Genomic DNA, 19,614 nt, shown 5'->3' on the forward strand with positions numbered 1-19,614 from the left:
AACAAAAACTTATGGAACATGAACATGACACGCGAGGCATATGATACGCTCTTCTATTGATAGGTTTACGTTTTCTAGAAGGGACTATCATACGCTACGCATATGATGCGTTCACGAGATAGTCGTTTTACGTAAGACATATCATGCCCTTCGATTAATTTTTTATTTGCTATGTCTGCTCATCTCAAGGGAGTGTCTTGGACGACTTGTTACACATTATATATAGGCTTTGCAGGCAAAATCGAAGAGATAGTAAAAAAGAGAAAGAAGAGATAAATGATAAGTGTGGCAGTCGATATGGTGTTAGGGAAGATGAATGAGTATATCTTTAGAGAAGTCACACTCTTCTTGAATATAAGTGATGAGAAATTAGGCGCAATAAAATATATCGCATGCTAATTCTTAAGTTTAATTAAATTTTATGTTAAGGTGCAATGCCCCATTGATCAAATATTTATATTAACTAAAACATATCATATTTTTTATTAAAATATCCGATTGGTTAGTGCATTATTGTATAAGTGAAAAGAGTTCGAATCTATTCGGTGATTTTTTTTATAAAAAAACAGGAGACATCATAATAAATAGCTGTCATTAATTCCATGGATAACATGAAACAATTTGACACTGCCCTTAGCACTGTCACACTTCAAAGCGATCCCTTTGTAATGCAATGGACAAATGAAAGAATAAAATATGAATTGCCTTTGCTCTTTTGTTCTTTTTCTTTGGCTTTACCTACACGTAATGTATAATTCTTTTGGATTACCACATGTTCGTTCTCACCTAATGAAAGCACATCTAATCTAATATATAAGATCATTACATTGGAGAATCTGTAACAAAAACTAGTTGAACATGAACATGGCACGGAAGGCATGTGATACGTGCTTCTATTGATGGGATTATGCTTTCAAGAAGGAGTATCTCAAGCTACGCATATGATAGGCTCAAGGCAGCAATTTTACCCAAAGCACATGATGCCTTTCCATCATCACTTTATTCGCTATGTAGCTGATTTGTTGCATTATATATAGGCTTCACATAGCCACCAATGAAGGTGGAATCAGAAAGAGAAAGAAAGAGGAAAAAAAAAAAAGATGGCGGGTCCGATAGTTGATATGGTGTTAGGAAAAATGAGCGAGCATGCCTTTAAAGAAGTTATACTCATCTTGAATGTAGGCGATAAGGTAGAGGTGTCTATGAGTACACTAAGATTGTTATTATCCTTTCTGGAGGACGTGGATCAAAACCCTAAATTTCAATATAATAAATTGGTACAAGAGTGGGTAAGCCTAATTCAATATCTGGCCTATGGCATAGAGGATGTAGTAGATGAGTATACGTTGCGAGTGGATCGATTAAGGTGGAAATATAGCCTCAAATGCATTGGTAATCTCCCAACCCGAATTCTTGCTCGTTATCAGCTTACGAAGAGCTTACAACGCATCAATAGGAATCTTCAAGAGATGCCCAAGTATGCATCCATGCTTGACATCCAAAGTATTCCATCCTCGTCTTTGTCTCCCATCAAGAACACAAATCTTACTCTCAGGTAAGTGTTCTCTTTGTTACTTAAAAATTATACTTTTCATCTTTTTTATCATTCATTTTTTTTATATACTTTTGTAACAAATGCTTGTGCATGACTCTATTTGAAATCATCATTAATAAGATAAAAGAAGTATATAACGAAATTATCAATAAATTATCAACTTTTTAATACGTGTCGTCAATCATACTTTGTTTGCAATATATATCATGATATAATAATTAAATATTTTAAATAAAAATAATGGTATTAATAATAGCAATATTAATATCCTTATCAAAGGTCATTTTTCATCCCCCTGTTTTAGAAAAAGAATATATGTATTGAATGTATAACACAATATTAAATGATCTTTAGCCATGATTGTCCAAGAATAAGCCTTTGGATGAACACATCATAACTTCTTGAAATGATACACTCGAAAGTAATTAGTATCTTTAAATCTATGCCTTTTGAAACTTGAATCGATGCCTAAAGCTTGATTAACAGTGATACGCATATGTTATATGGGACTCCAATTCATTATAAAAATAAAATGCTTTATCCTTAGTGTTTTATCATTCATGCTTTTACTCATCATGATATAAAATAAGTTTGATAATCTCCTTGTTTATGACGAGTAAAAATGATTTTATTTGCCCATCAACTATTAAGCAATTTCGTATTACTCATAACAATTGTCTTGTGATGATTTATATAATTCTCAATATCGACATCTACTAAAACCATGTGGGTGACTTTTTCTTAATACAGATCACATATAAGATAATAGTTAATTTTTGGTGTGCCATCTCTATGAGTAAGAAGATGATCTATGTGTCAATGTATTAGCTACCAAACTTCCTGTATTGGCACCCTTTGATAACTTGAAAACCCCTTTGATTTTAGTGATTCATAAAAGAATCGTCGTTCTGTTTTGTTTCTCCCGAAACCGGTCTTCTAAATATCTTATAAAGTGTCGATATAATTTCAACTTCTTTCTTCACTTATGATAACAACACACTCTCTATAAGTACAGAGATGATGTAGCAGATGAAGTGTTTGGCTTTGACCACGATATCCAAGTCATCACGGATCAGCTATGTGATCTCCATGTAGCACGACGTGCCGTCATTTCCATCGTCGGCATGGGTGGTTCGGGCAAAACCACACTTGCCAACAAAGTCTACAATAGCCAAGCCGTCAAAGATCATTTTCAGTGTCGGGCATGGATAGTTGTGTCGCAATCGTATACAGCTAGAGAAATCTTGACCAATATCATGAAGCAAACTACGAATATAGAGAGCAATCAAATTTGGGAAATGGATGAAGCAGAGATGAAGAACAAGATCAAGAAGCATTTAAAACGAACAAGGTTTCTGGTGGTGATGGATGATATCTGGAAGGTTTCAGATTGGGAAACAATCAAGACAGCCTTTCCCGAAGAATACACAGCATCTCGAGTACTGCTCACCACCCGTAAAATGGATGTTGCCGAAACTGCAGACCCGGACAGCCCTCCACACCATCTCAAACTTCTCGAGTCGGAGGAAAGTTGGACTTTGTTCTGCAAAAATGCATTTTCTAATGCATGTTGCCCACCTCATTTGCAGCATTTTCAGGATAAAATCATCCAAAAATGTGGCGGATTACCTCTGGCGATCGTGGTTTTAGCCGGGCTGCTACGGAGGAAGCATGAAGCTCACGAGTGGAGCCAAACCTTGGAACGTATTTCTCATGCACCTAACAAAACCGATGATCAAACTCACAAAATATTAGCTCTCAGTTACAATGATCTACCTCATCATCTCAAGTCTTGCTTTCTTTATTTTGCTGCATTCCCCGAGGACGACGACATCGACGCTGATAGGTTGATGCGTTTATGGATTGCCGAGGGTTTCGTAGGATCAGACCTGGAGGGTCGAACAATGGAGGACCTGGCAGAGATGTATTTGATAGAGCTTATCAGTCGGTGCATGATACAGGTGGGAAGGAGGAATTTGATTAGGGGTGTGGGATCTGTTCGAATCCATGATTTACTGCTAGACTTGGCTCGTCATGAAGCTAGAAAACTCAATTTTTGCATATCCATTTGGGACAAAGGCGATTCAACTGATGTACGACGTCTTAGTATCACAGATGATGTAGGCGTGCTTCTATATACATCACTCGGTTTATCTATCCCTAAACTACGGTCGCTTCTTTTCCACCTTACATATGATGTCGATATGCCAAGCAAATCTATGATTCGTGGATTCAAGTTTCTCAGGGTGTTGGACCTCCTGCGTGTTTATATTGAAAGCTTACCAAGTGAGATCGGAGACTTGATCCTATTGAGGTACTTAGCCCTGTCATTGTCACATGTAAAGGAATTGCCTTCAACTATTGGAAATCTTTGCCATCTACAGACCTTTATCTTAGTCGGTGACGAATTTACGATACCAGATTCGTTTTGGAAGATCCAAACACTAAGACATTTCATGGTTGATTCACCGATTGAGCCAAAAGCAGGATGCTGCCTGAAAGATATGCATACAATGTGCGAAGTTCAAAGTGGGAAATGGGTAGGGGATGGTAGCTTGGAGAGAATGAGAAACCTTCGACGCTTGGGCTTGTACAAAATATCGAGCTCTGATTCCAAAGGTTTGGACAATGCTCTCGGGAGATTAAACCGACTTGTTTGGTTGGAAATGAGGGGACATGCGTTGCCAGCAAATATACTGTGTTCATCTAATCACCCTCACCTTCGATACTTAGATTTGAGGGGACCATTGGAGAGGCTTCATACGGACAACATCCACCACGACGCTCCATTTCTTCCTAACTTGGCAAGCCTTAATCTTGCGATGACAAGGTTGGAGAGTGATGATGTTTCTTCCATACTCGCAAAACTGCCTAACCTCGAACGTCTTACTTTAAAATATGAAGCAGTCGTGGGGAGCGTTTTGGTGTTTCCCAAGGGTGGCTTCCCCCGGCTGCAATATTTGTCTCTTGGGACATTGCAAGACTTGGAGGAGTGGCGGGTGGAAGAGGGGGCGATGCCTTGCCTCAGAGAATTACGTCTTTGGGACTGCGACAACTTGAGAATGCTTCCGGAGGGACTGCGACGACTCACCCAACTGAAGCTATTTAAACTGATTGGAATGCCAGTAATCGAGAGAAGGATCGAGAAGGATAATGGGGAGGATTATTACAAGATCCAGCACGTGCCTTCCATTAAAATTAAGGACTAACCGTGTTGATTAGACACGTTGGTCCTACACAGCAATTATGTTCATTCCCACCGCAGTAGCGACTCCAATTTCTAATGCCACCACCACTTAAATGTTAATTAGACATGTATTGTATGAAGACGGACATGTTATATTTCTTTCTATTTCTGTATATATACATATGTATGTACCTCTCAATATTGAAATGAAAATAAAAATTACTATAACCGTTTTGTATAATGTAACATACATTTAGATATAAACAAGTCAACTTATTAATTAAATTCATATGCCCATTAGATTAGTTGGTAAAATTTTATCCTTAATACTAAGTTGATAGAGAAAATATTCATCTCTTAATTGTCAAGGCGAGTGTTAAGTATTCTCCCTACATTTGGACAGAATTGTTGTATCTTTTGCCCTGTACAACATGAATTTGTTGAGCAATTCTTCGATTGTTCTCTCACAATTAATTTTTAGACACATGCCTTTACTCATTTGGGTATAAAATTTAATTTATTTGGTTAGATGAATTTTAACTCGAGAAAAGATTTTCGACTACTACTGTTATTATTTATACATTTGTTATTGTCGACACTCTTTGAATCCTTAGAGTGATGTGATCTTTAATGGTATCGAATGGTTCTTTTTTTATAAAATATTTATATTTTGAGTATTTCCTAAATAATATTCTTTCTTTTATTTTTTTTCAAATAGTTTCAAAAATCTAACATACTAAAAAAAATTGTCACCAAAGTTTTTCGCTTATTTTTTTATCAATTTTTAACTATCATAATATTTTTCAATAGAATTTATGGTATTTTTTTATAGTGTTTACAGTGTTCTATTGAGATACTAAAAATACTATAAAGGTTATTAGAAAATACTGTAAGTGATATCATGTTGTATCTCTTTAATTATCATTGCCCATGGGCCGTTACACTACTATATTTTTAAGCTTATAATTAGTTTAACTGAGGATACAAGTTTATTTTGATTATTGATAGTATTTTTTATTAGGTCCTATAATATTTTTATTATGGTGGCCAAAACAGCCACAAGTATTATATTAGGCCAAATCACTATAATATACAAAAAAATTAAAGGATAGTTTGGATATATTTTTAAATTAGAGGTGCTGCTTGAAAGACGAGCAATATATTTTGTTGAACAATATTTATTTTTAAACTTATTAAATCCAAGATGGGGGTTGGAAGTGTTAAGGAGGAAGACATTCTTCCTTCTTGGAGAGCTTGATGGTTCTAAATATATAGATGTTAATGTCTTCTTTTCTTAACTATAAATTTCTCATCTACTTGGGGAAGTTGGAGAATTTTGAGCTTGATTCGAAACATGCTAGTGTTCATATCTTCTTTTCTTACCTATCAATTTATCATATGTTTAGGGAAGTTAATATTATAATTAGGGTTTGCTACTATAAATAAGGTGTATTTGGGAACACATTTAAAATATAAATTGATGTTTGATAATTTTTTTTTAAATCATATTTAGTTTGAATGCTACATTGAAAATGTTTACTTGCCAATGCTCAAATTATATTCGCATCTACAGGATGCTAGTATAATTTAAATAAAAAAAATTAAATTATCCTATTATATTATCTAAAATCATAAAATTACCACTATATAATAGAAATTATAACCCTCATTTCCTCATCCCTTCTCTTTATTTTTGTGTTGTCCCTTTTCTCACAATTATTTATTTATTTTCGAAGATTATACAAAATATTTTATAAGATTAATACATTCATTTAATTAATTAATTAATTTATATACTTTCGAAAAATAATTAAAATATTAGAAGGAAAAATGTGTCACATAATATTCATTAGACTTTTGAAATACAATATAATTTTATCAAACAACGCTTACATCATTACATATTTGAAATATAGTTTTCATCTATTATTTTCCAAACACTCAAAGTATTCACCCTACTTGGATAGGATAGTAGTAGCCTCTTGAACTTGATATTTTGGTTTCCGCGGATGCTAATGGTTATTTTTCATTTTTGTTCAGTTTAATTTTATTTTGTAAAAAAAAAAAGGTTTTGGATCTCTCGGCTCAAACTTGGTTTAACATGAGTGAACAAACCGGAATGAATCGTTCTATATTTTATTTGTAGGAAGATATTTCAAACTATTCCTATAAGATAAGTAAAGGTTTGTGTGTGTGTGTGTGTGTACAAGTTGGTTAAAGTTGGTCATCTCAGTCTCAAATTCATATTAGTTCCAACTTGAAAGATAATGATGTGCATAAAGCATGGGGTGTACATGTTAATCTAGGCATATGATTCGATTCATGATCGATGATTACATTTTATGCTGGGCATATCACGATAGGCATCACGCTGCACTGGGAATTTGGTTCTGTCCATGAGGTTTACACCATTTTTGGTTTTTATCAAAAGAAAATTCACAGTAACCAGATAAGATGAATACGACCAGCAGCACTCGAAAAAGATAAAAGAGGATCCGATTCGTGATCTCTTCATTAAAAAAAAAAAAAAAGATCTGATTAACTGAGCATATCGAGCCAACCATCTATTTTCTTCATGAAAAGTATAAAAAACTTTGACTTCTTGGAAGAAATTCACTAAGAATTTTACATATCTCAAGACATTAATTAGTCTCTGAGTCGGCTCCATTGTAGTAGAAAGTAGTTTCACCACATCCGTAGAATCAAATTCAATCTTAAGGAGCTTCACATCCTACTCCACGGCCAACTGTAAGCATGCTAGAACGGCTAATAGCTCACTATATGCATATGATTCGCTCACAAGGCAACCATTTTACGCAAGGCACATCATGCCCTTCCATCATCTCTTTATTCGCTATGTCAGCTTATTTAAGAAGTGTCTTGGATGACTTGTTACATTATATGTGAGCTTTATATAGCCACCAACGAAGGAGAAATAGGAGAGAGTAAGGAAAAGGAAGAAGAGATAGATGGCAGGTGCAGTAGTCGACATGGTGTTAGGAAAGTTGAGTGAGTATGCCTTGAGAGAAGTCATACTCCTCTTGAATGTGGATGACGAGATAGAGGTGTCTAGGAGAACACTAAGATTGTTACTATCTTTTCTTAAGGATGTGGATCAAAAACCTAGAGATCAGCATAGTGAATTGGTACAACAGTGGGTAAACCAAATTCGAGGTTTGGCCTATGACATAGAGGATACGGTGGACAAGTATACATTGCGAGTGGGTCGATCAAGGCAAAAACATACCCTCAAATACATTGCTAATCTCCTAACTCGAATTCTTGCTAGCCATCAACTTACAAAGAGCTTGCAGCGCATCAACAGGAATCTTCAAGAGACATCCAAGCGTGCATCCGAGCTTGGCATCCAAGGCATTCCATCCTCATCCTTATCCCCCATCGAGGATACATATCTTACTCTCAGGTAAGCATTCTCTTCGTTACATAAAAATTATACTCTTAATCTCTTTTGTTCATTTTTTTTCTATTTTATGTACTTTAGCCACAAATATTTCTGCATGACTATGCATGAAATTATCATTAATAAGATAAAAATTATCCCCCAAAAAATAAAAGATTTGGATCAACATCTAAGCTAATCAATTTATCTAGTGATAAAAAAAATTATGAATAAAGAATATTGATCTATCTGACTTGACGAAATAGATTTATTCAATTAAGGAGGCAAAAGAAGTATATAACAAAACTATCGATAAATTATCAACTTTTTAATATGTGTCCTCAATCATACATTGTTTACAGTATATATCATGATATAACAAATAGAAAATTTAAATGAAAATAATGGTATTAATAATAGTAACATTAATATCCTTATCAAAGATTATTTTCATTTAAAAAAAAATGTATTGAATATACAACATAATATAAAATTATCTTTAGCCATGATTGTTCAAGAATAAGTCTTTGGATGAACATATCGGAACGTTTTGAAATGATACACTCAAAAGTAATTAGTATCTTTAAATCTATGCCTTTTGAAATGATACACTCAAAATCGATGCCTATAGCTTGATTAATAATGATACGCCTATAATATATACTGTACATTATCAATAGGAAATGCTTCACCCTTAATGTTTATCATTCATGCTTTTACTCATCATGATCTAAAATAAGTTTGATAATCTCCTTGTGTTTGACGAGTAAAAATAATTTTATTTGCCCATTAACTATTATGTAACCTCATATTATACTCATAACAACAAGGACCAAATCAAATATCTTAAGATGACTTATGTAATTCTCAACGTCGGCATCTACCAAAACCGTCTGGGTGACTTTTTCTTAATATAGGTCACATGTAAGATAACATTTAGGAAATTTTGTACCAAGAAAATATTTAATATTTTTTTATAGAAATAGTTCATTTTTGTTGTGCCATCTCCGTAGGAAAGCATCGTAATCCCAGATTTAAAGAATTAAAAATCAAGCAGATGATCTATCTATTGTCAATGTATTGGCTCCCAACTTCTTGTATTGGCACCATTTGATAACTTGAAAACCCCTTTGATTTTAGTGATTCGTAAAAGAATTCTCGTTCAGTTTTGTTTCTCCCAAAACCGATCTTCTAAATGTCTGTCTCATAACGTTTCTATATAATTTCAATTTCGTTCTTCACTTATGATAGCAACTGTCTATAAGTACAGATACGATGTAGCAGAGGATGTGGTTGGCTTTGACCACGATATTCAAGTCATCACGGATCAGCTACGTGATCTCCATGTAACACGACGTGCCGTCATTTCCATCGTCGGTATGGGTGGTTCGGGCAAAACCACACTTGCCAACAAAGTCTACAATAGCCAAGCCGTCAAAGATCATTTTCGGTGTCGGGCATGGATAAATATGTCACAATCGTATACAGCTAGAGAACTCTTGACCAATATCATGAAGCAAACTCTGAACATAGAGAACAATCAAATTAGGGAAATGGCTGAACAAGAGGTGAAAAACAAGATCAGGGAGCATTTAAAAGGAACAAGGTATCTGGTGGTGATGGATGATATCTGGAAGGTATCAGATTGGGAAACAATCAATACAGCCTTTCCCGAAGAATTCACAGCATCTCGAGTACTGCTCACCACACGTAAAATGGATGTTGCCGAAACTGCAGACCCGGACAGCCCTCCGCACCATCCCAAACTTCTCGAGTCGGAGGAAAGTTGGAATTTGTTCTGCAAAAAAGCATTTTCTAATGCATGTTGCCCACCTCATTTGCAGCATCTTCAGGATAAAATCATCCAAAAATGTGGCGGATTACCTCTGGCGATCGTGGTATTAGCCGGGCTGCTACGGAGGAAGCATGAAGCTTACGAGTGGAGCCAAACCTTGGAACGTATTTCTCATGCACCTAACAAAACCGATGATCAAACTCACAAAATATTAGCTCTCAGTTACAATGATCTACCTCATCATCTCAAGTCTTGCTTTCTTTATTTTGCTGCATTCCCGGAGGACTACGACATCGGCGCTGATAGGTTGATGCGTTTATGGATTGCCGAGGGTTTCGTAGGATCAGACCAGGAGGGTCAAACAATGGAGGACCTGGCAGAGATGTATTTGATAGAGCTTATCAACAGGTGCATGATACAGGTGGAAAGAAGGAATGAGATTGGGAGTGTGGTATCTGTTCGAATCCATGATCTACTGCTAGACCTGGCTCGTTATGAATCTAGAAAACTCAATTTTTGCAGATCCATTAGCGACAAAGGCGATTCAACTGATGTACGACGTCTTAGTATCACAGATGATGAAGGCGTGCATCAATATACATCACTCGGTTTCTCTATCCCTAAACTACGGTCGCTTCTTTTCCTCCTTACATATGATGTCGATATGCCAAGCAAATCTATGATTCATGGATTCAAGTTTCTCAGGGTGTTGGACCTCCAGTTTGTATCCATTAGAAGCTTACCAAGTGAGATCGGAGACTTGATCCTATTGAGGTACTTAAACCTGACATTTTCAAATGTAATGGAATTGCCTTCATCTATTGGAAATCTTTGCCATCTACAGACCTTTATCTTTTTGGGTAATAATTTGAGGATACCAAGTTCATTTTGGAAGATCCAAACACTAAGACATTTCAGAGTTGGCTCAGCAATTGAGCCAAAAGCAGGATGCTGCCTGAAAGATATGCATACAATGTGGGAAGTTCAAAGTGGGGAATGGGTAGGGGATGGTAGCTTGGAGAGAATGAGAAACCTTCGACGCTTGGGCTTGTCCCAAATATCAAGCTCTGATTCCAAAGGTTTGGACAATGCTCTCGGGAGATTGAACCGACTTGTTTGGTTGGAAATGAGGGGAGAAGCGTTGCCAGCAAATATACTGTGTTCATCTAATCACCCTCACCTTCGACACCTAGAATTTAGGGGACCATTGGAGGGGCTTCATATGGACAATATCCACCACGACGCTCCATTTCTTCCCAACTTGGCAAGTCTTAATCTTCAAGGGACAAGGTTGGAGAGTGATGATATTTCTTCCATACTCGCAACACTGCCTAACCTCGAACGGCTTGCTTTCTTATGTGACGCAGTCGTGGGGAGCGTTTTGGTGTTTCCCAAGGATGGCTTCCCCCGGCTGCAATATTTGTCTCTTGGGACATTACAAGACTTGGAGGAGTGGAGGGTGGAAGAGGGGGCGATGCCTTGCCTCAGAGAATTACGTCTTTGGTACTGCAACAAATTGCGAATGCTCCCGGAGGGACTGCGAGGACTCACCCAACTGGAGATATTGACACTGTATGGAATGCAAGTATTCCACAAAAGGATGCAGAAGGATATTGGGGATGATTATTACAAGATCCAGCACGTACCTTCCATTCAAATAGAGGCCTAACTGGTGAAACAAGAACGTTTTAATTCATGGAAAAGGAAACAATACCATTAGCCTCAGTGCCAACTGTGTTCATCAGACACGTTGGTCGTACACTGGAATTATGTCCATTTCCACCGAAGCAGCGACCCCAATTTCTCACGCCACCACCACTTAACTGTTAATTAGACAATGCATTGTATCAATACACACATTGTTATATTTCTTCCTATATTGTTTCTGCACCTAATAAATATGTATGTATGTTCCTATCTATATTGGATCGTCTTGTTGTAGTTTCCTCGTAGTTATTAGAACCATATCAAATTGGATGATGGATTAGTTATTTAAAACAATCAAAATGAACGAATTTAATTGACTAGTTTTTGGAAGCGGATTGTCGGGTGAGTCAGTAGGTCAATGCTGATGTCATCATTCTCCCTATCACTTACTATAACCGTTTTGACGAAGTGTAGTCTGAATTGAGGACTAAGCGGAAGACAATTTGATCACATATCGTTGTGATATTTTGCTTCTAATGTTTTTATCTTTCTTGGCAAGCTGCACAAGAAAGAGGAAGAGATCGATAGATGGCTGCTGCGGCGGTGGATATAGTGGTAGGGAAGCTAGGCGAGAAAGCATTCAGGGCGTCGACGATGAGATGGAGCTGTTCTGAGTTTGGGAGGTATCAGATTCGATGGCCATCCGAGCAGCCTGCTCTCGTCCATGTCCATATGATGCAGCCTGCAACAAGTGCAGTGTATACACATTGACCGCTTACCAAAGGAGATCGGGGACTTAATCCGATTAAGGTACATAAACCTGAGGTATTCAAATGTAAGGGAATCGCCTTCGTCTATCGCCGATCTCTGCCATTTACAGACTCGACATAAATCACACTCACACCGAAGGTACCCAATGCACTTTGGAGTATCCAATCTCTAAGACGTGTGCTACTCCCTGGAGACTTCATGATGGAGCCCAAAGCAGCATGCTGCTCGGAAGACATGCATACACTCGAGACAGTTGCGAGTGGGGATTGGGTACGGGATGGTAGTCTGGAGAAAATGAAAGATCTTCGACGCTTGGAGTTGATATTGAAGCCTTAGCCAGTGCTCTCGAGAAATTAGCTCGACTTGTTCCCTTGAAATTATGGGGAGAAGCATTACCAGCAACGTTACTGACTTCGACTCACCACCCTCACCTTCGATCCTTGCATGTGTACGGACCACTGGTGAGGTACCAAAGGATGCATCAAATGGACATGGACGGTAGCTGCTTCCTTCCCAATCTGACCCATCTTACATTGTCACGGACGATGCTGGGGAATGATGATGCCTTCTCCACACTCGCAACACTGCCTAATCTTGTACGTCTTGACTTGTCGGATGATGCATTCATGGTGGGCGTTCTGGAGTTACCCAAGGGCGGGTTCCCACGCCTTCGACTACTGTTATTTGATGCGCTGAGTAAATCAACAGAATGGAGGGTGGAAGAGGGGACGATGCCTTGCCTTGGGGAACTAAGGCTCTGCGGCTGTCGTAACATGAGAACGCTCCTCGAGGGACTGCGGGGACTGACCAAAGACCGACTTGTCATACTTGAAATGGATGTGATCAAAGGAAGGATTGAGAAGGACATTGGAGAGGATTATCACAAGATACAGCATGTTCATTGCATTGAAACAGATAGCGTCTAAGAAGTTGAGGACACGCAGATGGCACTCATCTCTATCCAGTTCGATGAAAAGATCCCTCTATTTAGTAGTACTTCATGGTCAGATTTAAACGAGGAAAGACCTAAGTACAAGAAGCCACGAAATGCTTCTGAGAGTTGAAAATAAGCACAGGTCAATCTTTCGAAACTACATTTATTATTATATCACTTATGATAACTTTGTCATCTGACTTTGGGATATAAGTGTCTTAAGAGTCATGTTAAGAACTATGTATTGTATCTCTTAGTTTTCACTGTAGACTACGTTATATTTCTTTTTTTATGAGGCCCTACGTGTCAAAGGTTTTATATTTTTAGTGGCGATAGCACTACATACAAAAATATATTCCTATATGTAATATAGTAAATTCAGTAGCAAGTGTCTAATTAGGGCGCATGAAAATGAAACTTCCATATCTACAACTATGTTGTAGAAGGTAACATGCATTTATATATAAACAAATCAACTTATATTAATCATATTAACCTTGATAGTGAGATATTGAGATCAAATTTCATCTTCATTGCTAATGTTGCTTACATTTTAGAATACTCTCTGACATTATAAATAACTTTAAATTAGCTTAATATTTTATTTTAAGAAATCAAAAATAAAAATAATAAGTATGGGAGATAGCTAATGTTGTAACCCTAAATGAAAAGGCTTTGAACCAAAAAAAAAAAGAAGCAAACAGTGACACATATGAAAATGAAACTCTCATTCAGAAAACATATAAATTCCAAGTCATGAGAATGAAAGAGTACAGCAATATAAGAATGATTCTATGACACACATTGATCAATGCATCCATGTGTATGGATCTCTAAATTGTATGAAGTCTTTGGAAATCTATAAATGCATCAATTTCAATCACATAATCCTTTATGAACACAACAAAATAGATAAATGTATAATATTTATGTGTGTAAGTAACAATTGACATGATTACATTCATATCAATGTCTATTGTTTTCATAAATATTAGTAAACTTTCCACCACTATATTATTATATATATTTGTAATATCAAAAATAAATATCAAGCGGGGATAGCTCAGTTGGGAGAGCGTCAGACTGAAGTCGCGTGTTCGATCCACGTTCACCGCATGTTTTTTATTTTTATATATTTTTTTTTTCATAGTATAAATATATTTTTAATTATGTTTTTGATTTTGATTTTGATTTTACCGCACTTGATATCCTTTCATCAAAGACTAACACTCTCTTTTTTGTTTTCTTAGTTGTATTTGCTCATCTAATAGTCAAGCATCTCATGCAATGATCAATTTTGGAGATAACATCGCAAGTTTTTATTTGATGAATTATTTTAAATATGATGGATATTAAGAAATTATAGAGTTACAATACTAATGAATACAAGAGATACTTCAAAGTTAAAAGTTTATACTGAATTAGTCTATTTTATCTCCACGTCATCTCTACTCCAAATTATGTTATAAATTATTATATAAGCTCTTTATTTATAGAAGGAGAAATTCAAGACCTTAACTCTGATAATAACTCCTATCTTAACTAAGACTCTTAAATTAAAATTATATCTAATATAAAGTTTGATTTAATATTTTAACACTATTAACTTTTCTTTTATCTTATATAAGCTTCTTAAGATAGTATCATGCCGTTCTCTTTATACTATATATATATATATATATATATATAGGTTTTGCATAGTCATAAACGTGAAAGGAATAATACAAGAAAGAGATGAATTACGATTAGAATCATTGATTTATAATCAAAGAAGCTAAGTGAGAATGCCTTCAGGGAGGTAAGCCTCGGAGGATGAGATGGATTCATGGAGGAATAAACTCATAAATCATACTTTAAATTTTATTGCAACAATAATACAAAAATTGACACTTGGATGAAATTGAAAATATGCAATATTAATAAAAATTAAATAAAAAATTAGAAAAAAAATCTAGAAGTATGAAAACATCATTCTATTCCTAAAACTCGTGCAAATATCTAACAGAAAATCACCCAAGATACATCGAATAGTTTTTTCTATGAGTATGATTGTAAATAATTTGAATATATTTTGACAACAAGAACATTAGAAAGTCAAATGAATAAATAACTTCTTTCTCTCCTTTCATCTTCTTCTTCTCCTCCTCCATTTTTCTCATATTTTTATCCATTTTTTCTGAATTTTCCTTTTTCCACTGAGGTAAGGTTTTTCCCATAATTTTTTCCCCACCTTCCGTTTGTGCACCCAAATTGCGTCAACCCAACCTGATCGAGTCGTCTCCCACTTCTATGTGATTGATAGATTACAAGGATGGTAATCTAGTAAGTTCACAAATAAAAAAAATATTAAAAAAAGAAAAGAAATGAAAACGAGTCCACCTTAAAGTTCATGAACATGCTCAATCATCCAAATCAAATGCATGCACATCGCCTTGGGTCAAACCTCCCCTCAAACCCCATTCATCCAAACCAAATGCATGCTCAATCATCCATATGGCACCGTGGCAACGGCGGTGGATTGTGTTAGGAGGGTAGTCTAGTAAGTTCACATAAACTAATTTCACAAATAAAAATATCAAAAAATAAGAAAATCAAACGAGTGCCCCGGTTTTCAAGCTAGTGAAGCTCGATGGCGGCGGCTCATTCACATGGAAGCTCAGATTGGGCAGACCCAATTTGCCACTCCCTTAACATTAATTAGACCCGAACCCAACCCGTATAGCTTAATCTCAATCTGACTTGACCCAACCACATCATAGTTATATCATTCTACAAAGATGATTTACTAAACATGGGGCATCGAGACCGCCGCTCATCAAGAGCAAGCGCAAATCTCAAAGAATCCATGATCTTCTATGGACGGAGCCCCTGGTTTGAGATTCCCACGATCTCTGATCCATCGATTTTTTTTTTTTTTTTTTGTAAGTAAATTAGTTTGAATTCATCTCTTTTATAAGCATATCTGATCAGATACAATCCCCGATCGATGATGATAAGGATTCATGGAATGAAGAAGCCAAGGATGATGTGTCGGAGAGATTACAGTAACTAATTACCATCTTCTTTAATAGCCACTCCTCCTAATCCTTCCATAATCCATCCTCCGACGATCCTACGGCTCCGATTCCTCCGTTACAGAGGGTGAGGTGAGAGCAAGGGAGGAAGAGGAGAAGAGCGGCCAGCGATCGGGATCGGGCAATAATGGAAGAGATGGAATGCTGCGGCCCTCCCAACAATATATAAGTCTGTTCTGACGCCAGTCGCTTGAGTGCTTTCCATGCCTTGGGTTCGTCTACTGGTGACGGTGAAACCGTTGACACTGGTGCGTTGATTTCTCGGCTACAGTCGGTTTCATTGTCACCAGTGTCAAAGCGCCACTATCAACGGCTTCACTGTCACCGGTAGGAAAGCATTCAAGCGATTGGCGGTGTCTCCGCATTCAGGGGATGCAGAGAGCATCTGGTAGTGGTGGTGTGAGTAGTGGCGATGGGGAGCTTCCCAGCGATGAGGCTTCTGATAACGAATCACATATATAAGACCGTCGATGTGGGTTCCGCCAGCTCCAATCGCGAGCTTCCTAACAAGGGAGCGATGGTTCCAAGATATCCGGAGTGCGGCAATAGGGCGACCTGCAACGAAATGGTCGAGGTCGAAAAAGGGCGCCCATCGACGAAGATTCCGCTGTCATTGTTGCTAAAGCCTGAAAGCCAAGGGGTCAAGAGACTACCAAAGCCAAGAAAGAAGAAACTGAGACAAAACAGGTAATGAACGCTCGTTTTGGTGGCTCTGATGTTCGTAACTATGAGAGCAGGCGAACGATTCTGCAACGCCTACACGTTGCCCAAGATATCAGTGTGGTGCTTCAAGACGTTCGCTTCTCACCAACCTCTCGTAGGACACATAGCCAGCCACAACAAGAACAAGAGCAATCAGTGTGGTGGACGCATGATTTGGCCAGCAAGTTCTTTAACCAACAAAAAATAAAGTGCATTTAACAGAGACATACAGATAAATACTAATCCTTCATCTTTTCCATTTAAAGTTCCATTCTATATCTTATCCATGATAGAGGATGCAAAGTTTCCACTAATCAGCATTTTCAGGAACATAATAAGGTTCCTGAAGAATTATATATATGGATTATACGTTTGTTAATAAGGTTGACCTGAAATCCTAGAATTAGGTTGAATGGTGTAAGGTCATCTGAAACATTGGATATCCACCTCATTATTTCCTACATCTGAAAGCTCAAAGCATGAGTGCTACTCGATTAAGTCAAAGACTTTCAAACCATCCTGCTTCCTTCATCTGTAGACTGCTCGATCAATTTACATGCAATACAGTGATTTTTGCTTGGAAGAATGAAAGAGAGAGGAGTCGAGTGGTAGTCACGATCCTTGTTTCCCCTCCACCTCTATACTACATCACATAACATTCACAAACAGGTGCAGTGCAGGACATTGAATGAAAAAGATGAAGGTTCCACAGAGAGAATTAAAGTCTAAATGCAATTTTGTTTGCAGTTAAAGAACTTGCATCCAAACTATCTCAATTCCAAATTCTCTATTCTTCAAAACCGGTGAGTGAAAGAACTTGCAGACTCGTTTTCTTCTTAGAGATCAGGCACTTCATTGAGATCGAAGTCAAACATGCCACGGATTGCTCTCTTGTATCTTTCGGATGAGTTTGCCGGAGATGATGGAGCTCCGTTCTGTAACATCCCGTGGTTTGCTCCCTTGTCGCTCTCAGATGAGTGTGCTGAGGATGACAAAGCTTGATTCTGTAGTTCATTGAAGTGGCGTCTCATGTGGCCACCGAGAGCCTGCCCGGTCGAGAATGTCAGGTTGCAGATCGTGCATCGGTGTTCCGCTGTTGCCGCTTTGCTGACTGCATTGGGCGCAATATGGACACACCCGTTTTCAGCGGCGATGGGAGCTTCTTGGACATTGCTCTTGTTCTTGTTGTGGCTGGCTATGTGTCCCCCGAGTGCTTGGTGAGAAGCGAACGTCTTGAAGCAAATACTACACTGATATCTTCGACAACGTGTAGGCGTGCCAGAATCGTTCGCTTGCTCTTTGATCTTCCTCTTCTTACTACCACTGTTGTAGCTTGATATCACTTCATTCCCGTAGCTCCGATCAGCTAAGACATCAGTGCCACCAAAACGAGTGTTCATAAACTGTTTCGTCTCAGGTGCTTCTTTCTCGACGGTGGGAGTCTCTTGACCCCATGGCTTTCCATCAGCCAGAAGCAACAAGGCTTTAGCAACAACGACAACGGAATCTTCATCGACGGCGGCCCCTTTTCCACCCTTTTTCGGGGTCGACCACTTCGTCACAGGTGGCCCTCTTGCGACCGAAGAATACGCGTTCGATCGTGACTTCTTCCTTGCGCCGGGAGGCGGAATAGCTCCTCTGTAATCCCTCTCCGGGTGGCACCTCAAGTGGCCAAACAGTGATTTATCTGATGGGAAGGTCTTGCCGCACTCCGGACATGTTGGAACCTTCGGCCCCTTGTTTGGATGCTTGCGATTGGAGCTGCCGGAACCCTCGTCGAAGGTTTTATCGTCACGGAGATGTGATTCGTCGTCGGAGTCTTCATCGCCGGGAAGCTCCCCATCGCCACTACTCACGGATTGGTGACCTCTCACACCACCACTACCATATGCTGTCTCTGTATCCCCTGAATCCGGAGACACCACCTCCTGATCCACCGCAGCTCTGCCATCTCCGAACCGCGGTCCTTTCGACGGCAGCTTCTCGTCGTGTCGGTCTTCTACTCGCACTGCAGAGCCCTCAGTCCTGTAATGGCTTCCGCCCTCCATGAGATGAGCTTCCATTCCTGACCAACAGATCAGAGAGGCATCAGAAGTCGGGATGACGGCAAGAATCTGTCTCTTCTCTGTCAAAAGGTCACACAAGAAACGAAAGATCAAGAAACAACCAACAGCAAAACTTCGGTTATCAAGAAACTGAAACCCCAGCTTCACAAAGACCTACTTGTGTTCCTCACCGAGAGGAGCATAAAGAACAGCAACCCCAGCTGGCCATGGCTCAATCTCCAGCTGAAGAGAGAGAGAGAGAGAGAGAGAGAGAGAGAGAGAGGGAAAAAGAAGCAACCTTTATCGCAGATCCTATCGATCCTAACCGCATGCAAAGAAGCCATGGGCAAGAAAACAAAGTGGCGAGCTCGGGGAAGAAGAGACGCAACAACGACGTTCGAGCAAATCGGGATTCTTGGATCAAGAGAAGCAGAGACTAACCGGAAGGAAACGCCCGACTTTTTGGAAGCTTCCACAGCTGGCAGCTGCCGGTGCTTCACCTAG

The 19,614-nt window shown here is 38.3% G+C and overlaps 4 protein-coding genes across 4 annotated transcripts; 3 read left to right on the forward strand and 1 right to left on the reverse strand.

Annotated features, from left to right (window-relative positions):
- The first annotated feature begins 1,099 nt into the window (after window positions 1-1,099).
- LOC135616403 (protein RECOGNITION OF PERONOSPORA PARASITICA 7-like) lies at window positions 1,100-4,850 on the forward strand. The gene is made up of 2 exons (XM_065115596.1): window positions 1,100-1,555; window positions 2,571-4,850. The coding sequence occupies exons 1-2, from the start codon at window positions 1,101-1,103 to the stop codon at window positions 4,762-4,764; spliced, it is 2,649 nt and encodes an 882-aa protein (XP_064971668.1). The 5' UTR covers window position 1,100; the 3' UTR covers window positions 4,765-4,850.
- A 2,831-nt stretch (window positions 4,851-7,681) lies between these two features.
- Window positions 7,682-11,881, forward strand: LOC135617637 (disease resistance protein RPP13-like). Its single transcript, XM_065118067.1, has 2 exons — window positions 7,682-8,166; window positions 9,413-11,881. Exons 1-2 carry the CDS (start codon window positions 7,712-7,714, stop codon window positions 11,604-11,606), a joined length of 2,649 nt encoding a protein of 882 aa, XP_064974139.1. The 5' UTR covers window positions 7,682-7,711; the 3' UTR covers window positions 11,607-11,881.
- Window positions 11,882-12,900: 1,019 nt separating this feature from the next.
- On the forward strand, window positions 12,901-13,281 carry LOC103992954 (disease resistance RPP8-like protein 3). Its single transcript, XM_009412884.2, has one exon. It carries the CDS (start codon window positions 12,901-12,903, stop codon window positions 13,279-13,281), a length of 381 nt encoding a protein of 126 aa, XP_009411159.2.
- Window positions 13,282-17,901: 4,620 nt separating this feature from the next.
- LOC103992955 (uncharacterized) lies at window positions 17,902-19,128 on the reverse strand. The gene has a single exon (XM_009412885.3). The coding sequence runs from the start codon at window positions 19,126-19,128 to the stop codon at window positions 17,902-17,904; it is 1,227 nt and encodes a 408-aa protein (XP_009411160.2).
- Window positions 19,129-19,614: the final 486 nt, after the last annotated feature.

The sequence above is a fragment of the Musa acuminata genome, chromosome BXJ2-7 (assembly GCF_036884655.1).
Source record: "Musa acuminata AAA Group cultivar baxijiao chromosome BXJ2-7, Cavendish_Baxijiao_AAA, whole genome shotgun sequence".
In the NCBI taxonomy this organism is placed as follows: domain Eukaryota; kingdom Viridiplantae; phylum Streptophyta; class Magnoliopsida; order Zingiberales; family Musaceae; genus Musa; species Musa acuminata.